This window comes from Mytilus edulis, chromosome 11 (genome assembly GCF_963676685.1).
Source record: "Mytilus edulis chromosome 11, xbMytEdul2.2, whole genome shotgun sequence".
Lineage (NCBI taxonomy): Eukaryota > Metazoa > Mollusca > Bivalvia > Mytilida > Mytilidae > Mytilus > Mytilus edulis.
In genome coordinates, this window is record NC_092354.1 from 84,085,541 (window position 1) to 84,106,682 (window position 21,142).

At 32.9% G+C, this 21,142-nt stretch overlaps 1 protein-coding gene across 6 annotated transcripts in view; it reads right to left on the bottom strand.

The window, feature by feature from the left end:
- Nucleotides 1-748: 748 nt before the first annotated feature.
- LOC139496463 (GA-binding protein subunit beta-1-like) overlaps nucleotides 749-21,142 on the bottom strand; it is a 36,929-nt gene continuing 16,535 nt past the window's right edge. For 2 of the 6 annotated variants that reach the window (XM_071285083.1, XM_071285084.1), the window contains exons 7-14: nucleotides 19,035-19,106; nucleotides 16,599-16,752; nucleotides 15,530-15,628; nucleotides 14,510-14,629; nucleotides 13,440-13,636; nucleotides 7,255-7,636; nucleotides 4,604-4,656; nucleotides 749-2,995 (exon numbers count right to left, since the gene is read on the bottom strand). In XM_071285083.1, the coding sequence (XP_071141184.1) occupies nucleotides 2,807-2,995; nucleotides 4,604-4,656; nucleotides 7,255-7,636; nucleotides 13,440-13,636; nucleotides 14,510-14,629; nucleotides 15,530-15,628; nucleotides 16,599-16,752; nucleotides 19,035-19,106 (1,266 nt within the window). In that variant the 3' untranslated portion in view covers nucleotides 749-2,806. Of the gene's footprint in view, nucleotides 2,996-4,588; nucleotides 4,657-7,254; nucleotides 7,637-13,439; nucleotides 13,637-14,509; nucleotides 14,630-15,529; nucleotides 15,629-16,598; nucleotides 16,753-19,034; nucleotides 19,107-21,142 lie in introns of all 6 variants that reach the window. The other 4 variants (XR_011657667.1, XR_011657666.1, XR_011657668.1 and 1 more) reach the window with 4 other exon arrangements.

A 21,142-nucleotide genomic window follows, 5' to 3' on the forward strand; every position in this document is an offset into this window, starting at 1 on the left:
CAAATCAATAACCGACATTTTTTGTCACAAAAATCCGGTTAATAAAACCATATTCAAATGGGAAAACCAACGGTATAATCTATACAAAAACGAGATACACTAATGAACCACATCAACAAACAACAACTACAGTACTGTACATCAGATTCCTGACATGTGACAGGTGCAAACAAATGCAGCGGTTTAAAGGTTTGAACATCTACTAACATTTACCCTTATCTGAAACACTAGTGTAACATCACATCATAAAAAAGACACACTATAAAATATCACTTGAAAAAACTTAACTCAAAGAAAAGACACATTATCATGAGCCTTGTTGATATCCTCATTCTGAACTGGTTCCATAAAGTTTGAACACTGCATCGACACATGCATTATACTATCTTAATTGCGACATGTGGAGCAGGATCTGCAAACCTTCAAGGAGCACCTGAGATCACCCGAAGTTTTTGGTGGGGTTCCTATTGCTTAGTCTTTAGTTTTATTATGTTGTGTCTTGTGTGCTATTATTTGTGTGATTGTCTTTTTCTTTTTTAGCCATGGTGTTGTCAGTTTATTTTCGCTCTATGATCCCTCTGGTATCTTTTGCTCCTCTTTTAATTGACTAGGATTGTATGTTTTCTGGGGATAAGGTATGTAATTCTCTCCAGGCTTTATGCCAATAAACTAATCAGTCAATCTAACTTGGAAAAAAAGTAATTACCACGAACAATACTCTACATAAAAGAAATATAAAGAAAAACTATTTATGGATAAAATATTTATTTACAAATTGGAATAAATACAAAATTTCTTTCATTTCTAAAAATGAAGTCTTGATTCCTAATTACATCAGTGACCATGGTGACAGTGAGACATCAGCTTACAAAGTTTATATCTAATGACGTCATCTTGTACACATCAGTAATTAAAGGGGTTGTTTGTTTACACAGGTATTTTTGTCTGACACACTCAATTCTATACAATCATTTGTAGATTAGTTTTCATCCAAGACATTTTATGATTTACTTCACTAATATTACTACAACCCTAGACACTGGAATGTTTGAATCCCCCCTCAAACTTTTTTGTCTGATAAAATAAAAATCCTTCTAAATTATTATTTGATCTGAAAATGGCAGAGATCTAAATACCAACAAGCAAGTTATGAAAAATTTTGTAACAGTGGATATAAAATTTGATCAGATCAGATTCTGAGAGAGGGATTGTCTCAGAATGTTCAAAGTATTGGCAGACAGGAACAGGTTGATCTGAATACACATTACTGTCAAGCTGCTGGTGATATGTAGTCAAACTGTTCTTTGGTACCTGATGGAAATAATTGTTGGACAACCCGAGGGACAAGGTAAATGTAATATAGTCCCACTTATCTAGCAGGGGTTTACACCATCAATAACATATACTGTTCATTGGTACCTGACGTAAATAATTGTTGGACAACCCGAGGGACAAGGTAAATGTAATATAGTCCCACTTATCTAGCAGGGGTTTACACCATCAATAACATATACTGTAGATTCATTGTTTTTCGTTGGATACCAATTTTTGTGGACTTGGTGGGTACATGTAAACCACAAAATTAAATGTTCAACGAATAACTAATTTTCTATAGGCTTTTATGCAGACTTTGGCAAAACCAGAAACATAAATATTCACGAACATGAAAGTTTTCCTTAATCCACGGACATTGGTACCCACGAAAATAAATAATCCCACAGTATACTACACACAAGGTGAATGTAATATAGCTTTACTTTTACAGTAGGGTTTTTAATAACATATATATAACAGTTCTGAACACAGTAGGTAATAATAAATAACATACAAAACAATTCATTTAATTCACTCAATCATATTTCTTCTTTTACAGCCTCAATCCTAAATCCTACACCATTAAAACTATTATAATAATTAAAACTTAAATTCTCTATTTTTAAAATGCACAAAAAATCCTGTGTTAATTTCTGATCATATATTCATTTTTTAACATACTGTGGATTCATTATTATTCATTGGATACCAATTTTTGTGGTTAACAGGGAACCACAAATTATAAAATTCAATGAATTGCAAATTTTCCATAGGATTAAAAGCAGACTTAACCTAAACCCACAATTTCATCAAATTGGTACCAATGAAAATAAATGAATCCACTGTATCTTAAAATTGATTTTTTTACAAAACAATGTATTTTAAACTTTTTTCCCCCAAGTTTACTAAAATAAAAAAATCTTTCTTAAACATATAGCTTGACAATTATCATTTCTTATTGTTACATTTTATTTTAATATTTGATATCTAATAGGGCTTAATCCATTGAAAGCTTCCATGAAAATTTCTGCCACAATCAACTTAAATTAAATATGGGGCAGATAGTAGAAAGAAGGATAAATGGAAGAGCCATTGTTAAAGAAGTATAATCTTATGGAGGGTAATTTCACCAAGGTTAAAGTGTATCCGTTCCAAGTTTTGTCATATAAAACAAATCATCTATACTCAGAGATAAGAAACAATATTTCTGTGGCCCAATCATAACCATCTATACTTAGAGACAATTTTTTTACTCTAGCGTCACACATATCTGTCTGTCAATAATTAAATACATAATTTTACTTAATTTACATCCAGCTTCATATGGTTACATATCTGTGTCACTTAAATGCTTCACACTTTGTCCAATCCTTCAAAGACTTACTGATCTAAACGTCAAGTGATCTGTCATGTGATCTGCTGATCTAAATGTCACATGATCTGCCATACATCCCAATCATTGGTCCATTTAAATCCTCTATACAATATCTAGTCATTCATTGGCTGCCTGATCTTCTTGTGATTGGTCCTCAGGTTGTAAACCTATGTCACTTAAACGTTTTTTATAAGTTTCTGCTTCTACTTCCTTCTGTTTTAACTGTTGTTTAAAAGCCTCAGCTTGTTTCTGCATTTCTTCTAGTTGTTTCTTTAAATCGTCCTTATCTAATGCCTCAACTTTTATCTGAAAAAAATAAAATGTGTGACTATAGTAGCTTAAAACAATAATCTTCATTTCATATTCTACAGATTGATCTTAGTGGGGAAAAGTTCATTTTCCAAGTGTGAAATAAAAACATTGCCACCTTCTAAAATACACTGAATATTCCCTCTAAGTTTAAACTACAGCTTGTAGGAATACTTAACAATTTTGTTCAACTCAAGTTATTAAACAGTCAGGGATACTACTTCTATCAGTGATTTCAGAATCACATCTTTTAAGTGATGATGGCTTCACAAAAATAAATAGACTTTTAAAAATCACTGAAGCAAGTTATTTCAGAAGTAACAAGTGAAACTGCGAGCTACTGCTCACTGATGATACCCCCGCTGCAAGTGGATAATATTAATAGTGTAAAAATATGCAAGTGTTCGGTAAACAGGAAGTTGTTGAGTGATGAATCTGAAAACGCATCACACGGTATAGCTGACTTATATAAATCCTGAAACCAAATTTCAGAAATCCTTGTATTGTAGTTCCTGAGAAAAATGTGACGAAAATTTTCAACTTGGCTATCATGTGTAAAATCATACAAATGTTCGGTAAACAGGAAGTTGTCGAGTGATCAATATGAAAACACATCACACGGTATAGCTGACTTAGATAAACCCTGAAACCAAATTTCAGAAATCCATGTATTGTAGTGCCTGAGAAAAATGCGACGAAAATATTCATGGGACAGACGGACTGACGGACGGACTGACAGAAGGACAGACAGAAGTGAAACAGTATACCCCCCTTTTTTAAAGCGGGGGTATAAAAATGTTATAACTTCAAATGAGTGTTTTTAACATTTTCTTGATATTTTTCCCACAAGCTTGTTTTTTTTTATTTGTAATAAGACCAGGATTCTATTTAAAAAACAACTATATACATACAGAAATGATCTTTTGCTACAATTTATCAAAAATATGCATAAACTGAAATAATTTGAAGTCATGTAAGGTTATATAGAAGACCAATCAGGTTACTTAAAATTGATGACCTCTGTCAGATTGTAAGAGCAGTTAATGAATATCTGATTACAGAAAAATTCTTAATGGTACTTTGAAAAGCTTTAGCGCACTAACTTGTACTGACTAAGTGCATTTGCAAAGAAAAGGGATAATTGATTAATGAAGGAAAATTAAAGCAAAGTTTGTCAAAACATGGAAAATTAATGAAATAAGCATTTGATGATCACAGGAAACATCAAAATCATGTAATTAGGTGATAATAGGAAACCACTTTTATAATAAGTACCCCATGACTGTTAAAGAGCAACAACATTGGCATTATTTTATTAAAAATTAAAAAAACACAACAGGGATATTTTGACAGCTACAATTGTGCGAAATTCCCAGTTTTATACAAAAACTTTACTAGCCTGTCAGACTATGTGATGAAAACTTTAACTAGCCTGTCAGACTATGTGATGAAAACTTTACTAGCCCTCCCCAATTTTTGCTAGCCTCTGGCTAGCGGACTAGGGTTAATGTCGAACCCTGCTTATCATTTGGAAATGAAGATCTCAGTAATATGAGTTACTATGACTACAGACAACATAAACATATATACCATTATTTAACTTACACCATCCCCTTTATCTTCAACATCTGTCCTTGACCTTTTGGCTGGGGGTTCATCTGTCAATGAGGAAATATTGGTGTTATATTGGTATATTTTGTACTTTCTTGGCTTTACTATTGGTGTATGAAGTTATGAAGGTTTGATTTCAGAAACAGAAATTATAATTTGAATAACATTTCTAGAGGTTAAATGTGTTTGAATTTAAAATAGTTTCAAATAAGAATATTATTTCACAGGAAAATAAAAAGAACTCACAAGGTTAGAAAGTAAAATGAACAAAAATTAAAAATAAATGTGTTAATGGGACACAGATGATGCCCCTACTTGTATATGACAATAACAAGAGGCTCTCAAGAGCCTGAATCGCTCACCTTAATTCTTTTGGTTAAATCTCTCATCAATGATTATTTTGGCTTTTCAATTTATTTAAATGTTTTTTGGATCGTCCTATTTTCTTCAAAAGCCAAAAAAAATAATCATTTTCTCCTATGTTCTATTTTAGCCATAGGAGCTATGTTTCTTGACATACAAGGAAATAAAATATAAATTTATACTAGATACTCTGAAACTCATTTAGCCTAAGTTTGGCTGAAATTGATACAGCAGTTTCAAAGGAGAAGATTTTTTAAAGTAAGTCAACATGATGAACAAATTGTGAAAAAAGTCTTTAAAGGGCAATAACTCCTTAAGTGGTCAATTGACAATTTTGGTCAATTTGACTTAATTGAAGATCTTACTTTGCTGAACATTATTGCTGTTTACAGTTTATTTCTATCTATAATTATATTCAAGATAATAAACAAAAACAGCAAAATTTCCTTAAAATTATCAATTCAGGGGCAGCAACCCAACAACAGGTTGTCTGATTCATCTGAAAATTTCAGGGCAGATAGATCTTGACCTGATAAACAATATTACCCAGGTCAGATTTGCTCTAAATGCTTTGGTTTTTGAGTTATAAGCCAAAAACTGCATTTGACCCCTATGTTCTATTTTTAGCAATGGCGACCATGTTTGTTGATAGATCATAACTTCGGATACAATTTACAAACTAAATACCCTAAGGAACATTCAGTTTAAGTTTGGAAGTATTTGGCCCAGTAGTTTCAGAGGAGAAGATTTTTGTAAAAAATTACTAAAATTTACGAAAAATGGTTAAAAATTGACTATAAAGGGCAATAACTCCTAAAGGGGTCAACTGACCATTTCCGTCATGTTGACTTATTTGTAAATCTTACTTTGCTGAACATTATTGCTGTTTACAGTTTATCTCTATCTATAATAATATTCAAGATAATAACCAAAAACAGCAAAATTTCTTTAAAATTACCAATTCAGGGGCAGTAACCCAACAACAGGTTGTCTGATTCATCTGAAAATTTCAGGGCAGATAGATCTTGACCTGATAAACAATATTACCCCATGTCAGATTTGCTCTAAATGCTTTGGTTTTTGAGTTATAAGCCAAAAACTGCAATTGACCCCTATGTTCTATTTTTAGCAATGGCGACCATGTTTGTTGATAGATCACAACTTTGGATACAATTTACAAACAAGATACCCTAAGGAACATTCAGTTAAAGTTTGGAAGTATTTGGCCCAGTAGTTTCAGAGGAGAAGATTTTTGTAAAAGATTACTAAGATTTACGAAAAATGGTTAAAAATTGACTATAAAGGGCAATAACTCCTAAAGGGGTCAACTGACCATTTCCATCATGTTGACTTATTTGTAAATCTTACTTTGCTGAACATTATTCCTGTTTACAGTTTATCTCTATCTATAATAATATTCAAGATAATAACCAAAAACAGCAAAATTTCTTAAAAATTACCAATTCAGGGGCAGCAACCCAACAACAGGTTGTCTGATTCATCTGAAAATTTCAGGGCAGATAGATCTTGACCTGATAAACAATGTTACCCCATGTCAGATTTGCTCTAAATGCTTTGGTTTTTGAGTTATAAGCCAAAAACTGCATTTGACCCCTATGTTCTATTTTTAGCAATGGCGACAATGTTTGTTGATAGATCAAAACTTCGGATACAATTTATAAATTAGATACCCTAAGGAACATTCAGTTAAAGTTTGAAAGTATTTGGCCCAGTAGTTTCAGAGGAGAAGATTCTTGAAATAGTTTACGACGACAGACGACGGACGACGACGGACGCCAAGTGATGGCATAAGCTCACTTGTCCCTTCGGGACAGGTGAGCTAAAAAGGTACATAACTCAGAATGGTAAAAGGCTTGATACCAAATATTGTACTTGATCTGTTTTTTTGTAGTAATAAGCATTGTGTGTATAAGTTTCATAACATTCAGTTGAGGAAAACTAAAGTCATGGAACAAAAAAAAATTCACCAATTTTTTTATTTGTTAATTGGCATAACTCTAGAATGGTAAAAGTGATGCCACCAAAATTTAAACTTGATTTGTAATTTGTAGTAATAAACATTGTGAATAAGTTTCATAACATTTTGTTGTTCTGTGGATTCATTTATTTTTTGTGGGTACTAATTTCTATGGATTGAGAAAAAAATTGTTGTTTGTTGAAAATTTAATTTTGTGGTTAACATTTTAACATGTTTAACAATGAAATCAATGAAAGTTGGTATCCTCTGAATAATAATGAGTCCAGTTTATTAATAAACAAACCTGAAGCATCGCCCCCTCCTCCGTCTGTTACCATAGTAACATCTGAGATTTGTAAACTATTTGTTTCTGTAATTGTAGTAACGTCTGAGATGTGTATGTTATTTTCCTCTGAGATCTGTAATTCTGTTTCTGTTATTTCATCACCTTCCATTGTAACATTGGTGACATCATCGGTTACCTCGGTAATCGTCAACATTCCATCAGTTGGTGTAACGATCTCTCCCTCCACTTCTGTTACCATAACAATACCATCAGAATGTTCTGTTACATCTCCAACTAAATCCTGACTTTCCATGGTAACTACATCATCACCCATGGCAACAATCCCCCCATCCTCCGATACACCTCCAAGATCCTGGTTTGAGACAATCGTTAAAACATTCTGTAAAATGAAGTATCAATTTGATAAGATTTCCTGAATACAATTTAGTTTTACAGATGCAATAGTAAATTATGGTGATAAAAAGAATCTTAACTGGCTATAGGTTGTACTGTGTAAATACAGCTGTTTCTCAAACCACGCCTCTTTTGGGGAGATTAAGAATATTCATAAATAATTAAATTTGTTTGCATACTGGTTCCCAGTTCTGATCTGTAGGTTGCATCTAACATAATGTTACTGTAAAGCAAAATATTGTCCTATGAAATATTGTACCATAAGACAATATTTCATAACTATGTATCATGAAATATTGTCCTCGTCTATGGAAAAATGTCCAGAAAACTTTCATTGTGAAATTTTGTCTGTATATAGGCAATATTTCACTGATGAATACTATGGAACTTTGTCTTGCTAAAGGGAGGTTATATTTTTTGGTGAATTGAGACAATATTTCACAAATGAATACTATGAAATGTGGTTCTGTTAAAGGGAGGTTATATTTTGGTTATATGTTCTGAGTATTGAGACAATATTTCATAGACAGATGGTCATGGAATTTTGTCTCATGAAGGGGAGGTTATCAACATATATTCCTGTTAGAGAGGGTACATAGGAATTTTTGTGTATAAATTTACAAAATAAGTGATTGTCAGTACATTACTTATATTTGTACAGTGTATGTAATACAATGAAACATACAACGGAGAGTTTTATCATTGGCACTCATACCCCATCTTCCTATATCTATTTGACAATTCTTTAATCTATAAATTAACTATTTGTAAAGATCTATGAAAATTTGTAACTCACTATTAGTAATAATATAAAGTCCTTACTATACAAAACCATTTTAGTTATAAATATAAAAATGTGCATGATACATTGCTTGTTTGCTATTTCTAATTGTGTAATAATTTCGATAAAAAAAGATTTTCAAAGCCAGTATTGATCAGTATTTTCATAGTGAAGTATTGTCATGAACCAGAAGAGGTGACAAAATTTCATGGATATGGACACTATTTCATTATGAAATACTGTCAGTGGACAAGATTTTATATGAAATTTTGTCCAAAAGACAATATTTCATGGGGGACAATATTTTATGTTTAATACATGTAATATACATGTGAATATTGTTTATATTGAAATCTGTGGTAACTCAGCAGTCGAGATAGGGGTAGTTAAGAAATTTAGTGTTCGTTTAAACTCTTAGAAGTTCAGGGCATATAAACGTTGAAAATATGCCGCACAGCCCTCTATTTTGACCTCTGAAAAAAATAGTAGTGCATATGAACTTTCCATTCTAGGATATGATTTTTTTCAAAACTTCATAGTAATCAAAGCGCGAAAGCGCTGTAAAGGCAGTTAATTACAGGTTGTGTGTATTTCTAGTCCAGTTATATCATTATCTTCCATAGAACAGAGGTGGTTTGTAGAATTTAAGATTTAGAGTTCTTTTGTACCTAGTTCACCTATATCTATAGTCTACTGTTTACAGTATATTTTCTGTGCCTCGCCATGAAATGCATTTTTAGCCATGGCCTTGTCAGTTTGCTTTAAATTTATGAGTTTGACTGTCCCTTTGGTGTCTTTCGTCCCTCTTCTTTAGACATATAAGAACTTTTCCTTTTCAATATAAATAGACTATTTTTAATTATTGATTGTATACGCATATTCTATGACTCCCATAAAAAATAGTTCACAAAGATTGACTAGTCTCTGAACTGTGTGTATAGCAAGAACATCAAGTAACATAATGGTAAATGTACATAGTAACACATCAACTTTTTTGATGACCATACCTGCCAACTGTCAGTATTTGCAGAGTATTTCCCCCATCGAGCTCGAGGCTCCCAAATGGAAAATTTTGTAAGAGCAATTTTGTCGACTATTTTAAAGAAAACAATTAATTCAACAATGGCAATGAGCTTGTTTATGCACGAAGAAGCCAAAAACCACATTAGAATATATTTGAAGGGAATCCATGACAAATCGCCCCATTAGCAAATAGCCCCACTTTTTCACTAACTCGCCCCACTTTAAAAAAAAAACTGCCCCAACCTGGATAACCAAATCGCCCCACTTGTGAAATGTGTTATATCCCTTAATATTACTCCTGCCAACTTGCCCCACCTAATAGAAAACGATAATATCTAGATAAATATATTATTAACCAGGAAGAATTTACTAATGCCAACTCGCCCCACTCATGTAAAAAGATGTTATCCCGTTGTATATAAGTTAAATTCCGTTAATATTACTCCTGCTAACTGGTCCCACCTAATGGAAATCGGTGAAATCTAGATAAATATATTATTAACCAGGATGAATTTAGTAATGCCAACTCTCCCCACTTATGGAAAAAGATGTTATCCCGTTGAATATAAGTTAAATTCCTTATATCATGTATATTGCATTATGATACAATTAACAGGTTTCTTTTCAATTGTTATGCAAATAACTAAGCTTCAAAACTTAGTTATTCTTCAACAATACATTTTTTTTTTAGAATTATAATTTCAGTATATCAATAATAGTAATTAAATAAATTTTCGGTTTGTTTGTATTCTGTGTAGATTAGTTTTCATTAAAGTGGTGCGAGTTTTTATTTTTAATTATATATATATATATTAATCTAAATATTACCGTTTTTTTTATAAGTAGGGTGGGTTGGCAGGAGTAATATTTAACATGATTTAACCAATTTCACATGTGGGGCGATTTAGTAAATCAGTTTGTGGCGGTTTTTTAAAAGTGGGCGATTAGCCAGTGGGGCGACTTGTCCTGCTTCCATTTGAAGGCCCCCTTGAAGGTTTTGTATGACCATATGAACCATCTTTCACGTAAAACCCCCATGTGCATTTTGAAAAGTTGGCAGATATGTTTCTAACTCCAGGTAAAATCTACCGGTATGAATGAAAAAGAAGTTTTCAATTAAGGCTCTGTGGCCATAACAGCTGTCTCATTAGCATTTTAACCACTTCCCATATTTGCAATTAAAACAATAGAAGAAAATTATTCAACGCAAAAACAAAACTTACTTGTAAATATGAAATTCTCTTTACGGTATGAGTTTTTCTCATTGTTTGAGATTGTACAGTAGTACCTGTAACTGCTTATACCTATTTCTTATTCACTTTTGCTTGATAAACTCACTAAATATCATGTATATACATTGTACCACATCTCCTTATTTTTATATGCATTCCAATAACATGAACAATTGTAATTCAATTCTATATACCAAAGCAAAATGAACTGCACCACTTTCATTCACTAGTATGCATCTTTTGGCAAAATACAAGTTCTTAAATGACACAAGATATATTTATTGATAAAAAAATAAAATTTAGTATACAACTCTTTAACAGGTATAAAAAAAAAAGCACAGCTGTGTCATAACTTGTGAAATCTGTGCTGAAAACATAGACATTGATGGTATTTGAGTAATTCCATATGTGAAGCTCAACATTAGCTCGTCAGTTGGTGGTGGACAGTTATAGTTCCTTTCTGCAGGCTAGGATGAATGACTTTTCAGGAAAACCAATTTCACAAATCAAAACTTTCCTCTAGATTTCTCCTACAATATTCATCCATTTTAGTTCTTTTGGTTTAATTGGACACCGTCCTGATTTTTAATTTTGCAAACCATTCAGTCTCTTGCTTGCAAATGGTGCATGAAAATAGGATGGGTATGGCAGTAGACAAGTCTCTTTAAAGTGAGTTTGTGCCCTGAAAAAAAGTTTTATAACTTAAGTTTTTTTGAAACTTGTGCAACACACATACCTAAATAACTATAACATAAAAGAGAGCATCATTCGTGTCAATGTTTTGTTCCTGTTTACATTGTCATTGATATTTTTTCAGAAAGCCTGAGGCATAGCTCATGAATTTCTGTCATTACATCCTAAATTAACATAATTACTGCTAGAATAATTATCAGTATGATATACGTACACTATCATTGTACAGCCCAAGTCTTCAGTATATATAATTGTTGCATTCATTCACTCCTGTGTTCAGTCGTTCAAAAATATTTAAACATCAACAAATGAACTTTAATAAGGACAAGAAAACACTAGAAAAGATACGTACATACAACCCGTGTTTAAGTGTATTTGAAAGAGAAATATATCTGGTTAAACGATGTATAAAGGAGGAAAAAATTGTAGATATTGCATTACGATGCTTTCTACCTAATAGCACGTGGATATGTTTACATATTTAGACTTGACCCAGTATGACCCGTACCTTGTAGGTCACCGCCGTCGTTTAAACACTAGACTACAGTCGTGTATAAGACAATAAAATGCTTAAGCCTGTACTATTTGTGTGAAGTAAATGTGTTTTTTCTGTACATTTAAATTGTTTTACCTGATAGCAAGGACGTATATCTATCCGTTTCCTTCACAATTCACTTTGTCAATTTCTTCAACCTTCTTCAAAACATACGTATTACTGCGCCCGGAAGTGAAAAAAATATTAGAAATCCTCGTAAAATAATGCTATTTTCAATTTTGTGGAATCCATTTTGTTATATTTATTATATAAAGATAAAAAAAGTTACGATTAATTATGAATTTGCATATCATTATACGGAACGTTTATGGACTATTTTTCCATAGCTGTAAGTCGGTCATTTTGGCGGGAAATCATGTACACATACACACGTAGATTGGCTGGTACCTGATCGTAATGTTACACATCAGATATATCAAATAGCTAATACCCGGAACGTAGTACCAGGAACCAGGATAATACGTAGACAACATACATAACTAATACCGAAATTGAAAACGCTTTACGGTTTCTCGTTTATAAACCGAATTCCGCTTTGAATTATAGAAGATGCAATATTAATCATGTTCAGTCGACTTTTCATTGTTTTATCAACGTCTGAACTAATTAAAAAATCTTTAGATGTCAGATAACACTCGAAATTGACCCGACCTCTTTCCACACGGAATACAAATAATGATAGTGTGTAGTCAGGTTGACTGCTTATAATGCAAAATACACATTAATAACAAGTTCTATAAAACGAACAATACACACTGATCGTTTCTTTAGTCTCCAATGTAAATGAAAGAAACAAAAACCATATCATACCATAAAAAGAAGAGGAGAAATTCGAACATTTCCGGATCTATTTCTGGCCAAAAGACCCCCTGCATAGATTGCGTATGAAAAGATGAACCTCATGACTTGAAAGTCAGGCCTTAAAGCACTGCCTTTAAAAATGGTACAGTTTAAGCCGTAAAGGGAGTTCCTATGAAAATGCATTGTCAATTTTTACAGAAATGGGATAAATAATCACTATGACATCACTTAAAATGAGGTAAGGTCAAATAATGCCCCATCTAGATGACTCAATATTTAAATTATTGTAAAAGCCCATATTTAGAAGGTAATAATATAAATCCCAAATAATAGAAAAGGCAGATTTCAATCATATTAGCAAATATTCCCTCCTCACATGGAGCCCAGTTAGAATATCTACAATATTACCCCTTTGTGCCACTTACCTTGTGACCCATTACCCTCATGTTGTCATCAAATTTGCCCCACCCCTTTAAGAACCCCATTAAAATATCTACAACGTTATCCCTTTGTGCCCCTTACCTTGTCACCCATACCCTTTTTTTGTCATAAAATTTGCCCCCCTAAGAACCCCATTAGAATATCTACATAATCCATTTGTGCCCCTTACCTTATCACCCATACCCTTTTGTTGTCATTAAAAAATTGCACCCTAGGACACCCATTAGAATATCTGCAACATCACCCCCTATGTGAGCCTTACCTGGTCATCCATATCTCCTCCTGTTGTTACCAACTCCGTCCCTTCTGGGAGCCCTGTTACAATATCTTCAACATCACCCCCTATGTGAGCCTCTTCCTCTATGACCTCAGGACCAAGGTCAACTTCAGGTTTAACAACAATTTCTCCTTCTTCTCCATCTTGCTGTTTGATAAAGTTGAGAGCAATTTTTCCTGCCTCTGGAAAATAACACAGTTACTTGATTTTTAACACACTTCTTAATATACTGTGTAAACATTTGACTATGGTTGAAGAAGTTTTGTTGACCTATATAGATGTCTAATAGTTATTTGACCTTATTGTTGAAGGTAGTTTTCTAATATCTATAGATGTCTTTTGCTGATTTAAATAATTGGGTATTGACATTTGACCTTTGACTATTGTTGAAGACTTTTTGCTAACCTCTATAGCTGTTTGTTGATTGTTTGAATATTTGTGTGTTGACATTTGACCTTTGACTATTGTTGAAGGCAGTTTGCTGACCTCTATAGATGTCTTTTTTAAATTATTTAAATAACTGAGTATTGACATTTGACCTTTGACTATTGTTGAAGTCTTTTTGCTAACCTCTATTGATGTTCGTTGATTGTTTAAATATTAGTGTGTTGATATTTTACCATTGACATTTCACCTTTGACCATTGTTGACGACTTTTAGTAGACCTCTATAAATGTCTTTTGGTTGTTTGAATTATTGAGAGTTGACACTAGACTATTGACTTTTATTGAGGGTAGTTTGTTAAGCTCTCAATGCCTTTAGTGGTCGTAAGTTTTACCTGTTAATGTAAAAGATATTCCACTATCAATAGCAGATGTGACGATCTCTCCCTCTGAGGTTGCTATCATGTTTGTACCCTGATCACCATGGTTACAAGTTCTTACCTGTTTATGTAATAGATTGTCCACATCAATGGCAGATGTAATGATTCCTCCCTCGGATGTTGTTACCATGGTTACAAGTTCTTACCTGTTAATGTAATAGATTGTCCACTATCAATGGCTGATGTAATAATTCCTTCCTCTGAGGTCGTTATCATGGTTACAAGTTCTTACCTGTTAATGTAATAGATTGTCCACTATCAATGGCAGATGTGATGATCCCTCCCTCTGAGGTCGTTATCATGGTTATACCCTGACTTTCTAACCAATTCATGGCTTCAGTTGTGGCTGTGTCTAAAGATTTTAAATAAAAACAATTAAATGGAAAATATAATATTACTGTCAAATTTCAATACTTATGAGTCATTTTTATTCTTTGGCTACAAACTTTCATGGATTTTGTGGCTCATCAAACTAATATTTGTAGAATTCAATTATAAATCTATGCTACTAAAAGAAGATAACAATTACATTGAGCAACAACTCCTGTAAAACAAAGTTGGAAATATTTGTGATATGACATATAAATGCAGTGTTATGTACTTCCTAAATTTGTCATTGAAACAAGTTTTTACACGCAGTAAAGCAATTTTTTTAGAAAATATCCAAATTCAGAGACCAGTGTCTTGTAAGCTTGACAGTCAACGTACTGCCCACGATATTTAAAACTCTTTGTTTCAACACTTACCGAATTTTACCATGATTTCTCAGGCATCTTCTAGTAAGCATGAACTCTACAGTTTTAATTGTGTAAGGAAAGAATGAATCCTTAAGACAGAATTATTTAATAGCTAAAGCCACGTTAATTTACCATGCCCTTTAAAGCTTGCTGTTCAGTGTGAGCCAAGACTCTGTCTTGAAGGCTGTACTTTAACCTATACTTGTTAGCTTTATCTCAATGTGACTTTGACAGAGAGTTTTCTCATTGAAACTGATACTACATCTTATTTATATATATATACAAAGTGGGAAAAAGATATAAAACAAAAATGTCACAGACAACCAACATGTAACACAAAAAACTCTGTACAGAATGAGAAAAATGTGTAATGGTGATGATGACGTGGATGTATTTAAAATACAAATGTATCTCTGTACAAAGTCAGACTATACAATGCTTTATATAATTTTTGTACATAATGAGACTTACTTTGTTGAATTGTATTTGGTGCCATGGCCTAGAATGAGACTTACTTTGTTGAATTGTATTTGGTGCCGTGGCTTCAGCTAAAGCAGCTAAAGTGGCTAACACTGAGGAATTCTGGGTTTCTGAGGAATCAGATTCTATACTTCCTGAAAAATAAAACAGTCATTTGTCATGAGGCTAACACTGAGGAATTCTGGGTAACTGAGGAATCAGATTCAATACTTCCTGTAAAATAAAACAGTCATTTGTCATGAGGCTAACACTGAGGAATTCTGGGTTACTGAGGAGTCAGATTCAATACTCTCTGTAAAATAAAACAGTCATTTGTCATGAGGCTAACACTGAGGAATTCTGGGTTTCTGAGAAGTCAGATTCAATACTTCCTGTAAAATAAAACAGTCATTTGTCATGAGGCTAACACTAAGGAATCAGATTCTATACTTCCTGAAAAATAAAACAGTCATTTGTCATGTCATAGTAATGTGAGTGCTCATTTAGATCAGTCTTTTGTCCAGAATAAACAATAGAATTATAGGAAAACTTCACCAGTTAAAACAATGATTTACATATTGTTTTATGAATTACATGAAATCAAACATACAATTATCTTGAGGAGAAAACAAAACCCTCCATGCAGTGATGTGATTTAGGTGAGTTTGCTAGACATTTTGTTAAATTTGAGAGGTTATGAGAGGGCCTCCCACAATGGTCAGATGGAGAAAGTAACACCTTCCAGTCATGTGATTTAGATGAGTTTACAAGACATTATGACTGATTTGAGAGGTCACAAGTGGGCTTTGCTAAGAGAACAGAAGGGGGGAGCAAAACTCTCAAGTCATGTGATTTAGATGAGTTTACAAGACATTATGTCTAATTTGAGAGGTCACAAGTGGGCTTTGCTAAGAGAACAGAAGGGGGAAGCAAAACTCTCAAGTCATGTGATTTAGATGAGTTTGCATAACTTACTCTCATTCTGGAATATATTTGTAGAACTCTGAACCGCCATGGTCATGCTGACATCAGTGGAAGGACCATCGCACTTTGGCATAGACCATTGCACTTCAGTGTCCCTATCGCACCTGAATCCTACATATTTACAATAAAAGCAAGACTTACTTGAGACATTCTGGAATATATTTACAGGTAAAACATCTTTGTTAGATTGTTCATCAGTTGTCACGGTCACAGTTTCAATATTATCTGATTGGTCAATTTCTGTGGTTTCTATAGTGATAGAATCACCTTCTGTTATACTTGACAAATCAGCATGCTGTAAAATAAAGAACTAATTTTTAAAGTCGAAAATTTAAGACTTATTTGCTAAAGGAGTATTCATTTAATTTGTTGGTAACAATTTTTGTGATTTGAGGAAAAGTTGGTTTTTTTTGTGGATAATGATTTCATTGATTTACCAAAGTGTGCATAAAAAAATAGGAAATTTGTATAATGTTAATTGCATGGTTCACCTGTACCCATTCCAGAAAAAAATTTGCAATCCTAATCTAACGATTTGAAATTAACTTCAGTTTCAATGCTTTAAACTATAGATACCAGTATGTATTCCATGATCATGTAAAAGTATTTGTTAAGTCAGTAACCATATAAAGACTTTATTTTAGATCCTCCACCAATTAAAACAGATTGATGTGATTTAGCTAATAAAGTGCTTCGCTAAACACAGCCTGATACAACCACAGAGGTCGACCACTGAACAGTTGGGGGCAAATTTGGTCACAATATTCAAGCTCCATTCTTTCTGAATTTGGTTTGTGATCAAATTTTTGACAAAATATAAGTTTTTGACACAAAATAAATGTGGTCAAAGATCTTACAAATCTTATGCGCAATACTGAGCTATTGAAGATTTCTTTTTAACATTTTGAAAAAAAAATATGAACCCCTTAAAAGAATCGGAACACCCGCCACCCCCACCACCCGCAAAAAACAAACTTTTTGAATCTCCCCTTGGAGCAGTAATCATCAAACTCAATCCCAGTCTTTCCTTTGTAGTTTGGAACCTTGTAGTACAATTTTAGAGAGATTCATACACTTAAAAGTTATTGTCAGGAAACTAGAAAAATGCTTGATTTTGGTAATTTCTTGTCCCCTTATTCCAGCATGTTTGGGGAAATTCCATATGTGATATTGAACCTTGTCGTACAATTCAGAGATCAATATGCTTACACAAAAGTTATTGTTTTTGACCCCTTTTTGGCCTTTAATTTCTTAACTGTTGGCACCATAACCCCCAAAATGAATCCAAACCTTCTTACAATTTCAGAGCAATTACAATACATATACACAAGCTATTAGCCTATCAGGAGCATGTAATTCATTGGTTGTGGTTTGTTTATGTGTTACATATTTGTTTTTCGTTCATTTTTTTATATAAATAAGGCCATTAGTTTTCTCGTTTGAATTGTTTTACATTGTCTTATCGGGGCCTTTTATAGCTGACTATGCAGTATGGGCTTTGCTCATTGTTGAAGGCCATATGGTGACCTATAGTTGTTAATGTCTGTGTCATTTTGGTCTCTTGTGGACAGTTGTCTCATTGGCAATCATACCACATATTCTTTTTTATATTATCCTGAAAATATAAAAATGCTTGTTTAAGGCCCCTAATCTTTTGTGGTATTGGACCTCCTTAAAAAATTTCATAGAGATCTATTAACTTAGAACTCATGTTATTGTCCAGAAACAAAATGTGACAATGCAGACGACGGCATCATAGCACTATACGAACCCCCCAAAAAAATGTTTGTGGTCATAATAATGCTGAACCAGATGCTCCCCAGGATGCAGCTTGATACGACCGCAGAGGTCAAACCCTGAACAGCTGCGGCAGGTATAGACACAACATTCAAGCTTGATACAGCTCTGGATTTGGATTGTGATTAAATAGCCAACACAGCATAGGTTTCTGACACAAAATGAATGTGGTTTAATGAACTTAACACATTTAAATTTACCTATTATGGTTCAATTTCCAATATCTAAAAACATGGCCATGGATTGATTCAGCAAAGAATCCCAAGAATTCACAATTTTTAATTAAATCAAACAAAGTTTAATTTTGGACCCTTTTGACCTCAATCTGGACAAATTTGATAACAGGGCCCAAAAATCTAAATACATGGTTAGATTTAGCATTTCAAAGAACATACATTCAATTTTTGTTGAAATCAAACAAAGTTAAATTTTGGACCCCAATTTGGAGTTCATATAAAAAACACCAACAATCAATTATTTATTGAGTTTAAGTATGATGCTGTGAAAAAATGCATAGAATTTTAAACATTGTCTACTTCAAATCTATAGTGTTACACAAACTATGTCATTTGGAACATTAACAATGTGTGCAGTATAAAAACCATGTTGTCCTTCAGCTCATGTGTTGCAATGACAACTTACTATTGTACCGTTGACCAAGACCTCATGTGTTGATATTACAACTTACCATTGTACCGTTGACCAGGACCTCATGTGTTGTTATGGCAACTTACCACTGTACCGTTGACCAAGATCTCATGTGTTGCTATGACAACTTACCATTGTACCGTTGACCAGGACCTCATGTGATTTTACGTCCTCTAACTGTTGTACTGTACCACCATACTGCATCTGTAAAAACAAAACAAATCATGTGATGAAAATAAATTGTGAATAAAATAGTTGAGGCAAATATATCAAGTTCTTTTGTGAAAAATAACTGTGTACTGCATGTGAACATTAGATGCTTTAAAGATAAATAAATATGGAATTGTGTCCAAGGACACAAATTATGACCCTGCTAACATATAACATTATAAAGGGACATAACTCAAGAATGTTACAAGTGACACTACTAAAATTTGTATTTTAACTGAGTTTTGTGGTAATAAGCATTGTGTACAAGTTTCATAACATTTGGTTGAGACAAATTAAGGTAGAAAACAAATTTTTTTGCAATTTTTCCATATGTAAAGAAGCATAACACTAGAACAGTTAAAGTGAAGCCACCAAAATTTGACCTTGATCTGTGCTCTGTGGTAATAAATATTGTGTATAAAATTCATAGTATTTTGTTGAGGCAAACGTTAGGAGTTTCCACTTGTAAAGGGGCATAACTCTAGAAAGATAAAAGTGACACTACCAAAATTCAAACTTGATCTGTGTTGTGTGGTAATAAGCATTGTGTAAGAGTTTCGTAACATTTAATTGCAGCAAACTAAAGTTAGAGAACAGAAATCAATTATGGAATGGATGGATGTACAATGGACATACAGATGTAGAAGGTTTAAACTTAATACCCCTCCACTTTGAAGGAATACAAATTCTGACTTTCAGAGATCAGTGTTATCGTGTGTTTTTCTATGTTGTGATGTTATGCTATTGTTTCAGAAAAAGGGAGAAGGTATGGTACCATTAAAACGTTTAATCCCGCTGCAAACACACCTGTCCTAAGTCAGGAATCTGATGTACAGTAATTGTGGTTTGTTTATGTAATTTATACGTGTTTCTTGTTTCTCGTCTTTTTATATAGATTAGACTGTTGGTTTTCCTGTTTAATTGGTTTTACACTAGTAATTTTGGGGCCCTTTATAGCTTGTTGTTCGGTGTGAGCCAAGGCTCCGTGTTAAAGGCCGTACATTGACCTATAATGGTTTACTTTTATAAATTGTTATTTGGATGGAGAGTTGTCTAATTGGCACTCACACCCCATCTTCCTATATCTAATCAGTGTAAAAACATGATTCAATCATACCTGTCAACTGACCCGGATTCTGCGGGTGTGACCCGAGATTTTCACAATTCTGAAGGATCACCCGGAAATTCCGAAAATGACCCGATTTCACCCGTAATTCTTAGCCTTGAGATTGATTTTCATGACATAAGTAATATTCCTTTGAAATACCGGCAAATTCGTAATTCTTCCATGAACATGCAGTTCATCTAGCTATGTAAACTGTCAAATTAAGTGACCCATTAAGTGCATGGCTTCACTTGACAGCTTTGGTGTCAAACACACTGTTGATTAACACCAATTACCTTAGCTTTAGGTCGTAAATAAATTGCCCTGTTGTTTTACAAAGATATTTCAACTAAGAGTTACTTCCCCTTATTTGTCACCATTCAAAATTATTCCTTATATTTACGTTTTATGGGTGAAAAAGATTAAATCATAATAATATAAAATTCAAATACATATTGAAAAATAACTTTTCATTATTTTTATACCTTTATACAATTTTTAAAAAAAAGTTGAAAATTATTTTTTACATTTATACTTCCTTTAACTGTATTACTATATTTTATCATAGTCTAATTTCCTTGTCACTTGACGGATTAATGTTCATTCATGTAATACCTCTACATGGTATGTTTAAGAGCTAGTACACTCATTTTAAAAATACATTTGAAAAATAAATTTTAGATGATAACATAAGTAAAGAACATAAGACTGTGATACACAAGTTAATAAAAATCTTTAAAAGTGTAATGAAATAATAATAAATAAGATTTAAAATGACTTAACCAAGTGAACATGCATTGATGTTTTGGTATCTTTGATATACATTATAAGAAAATGTACCATAAATACTGAAATTCAGCTCGAAAAAGTTCGTACTCGTTATGACCTGAGATTTGATTCTTCAATGCAGGTCATGACCTGCATT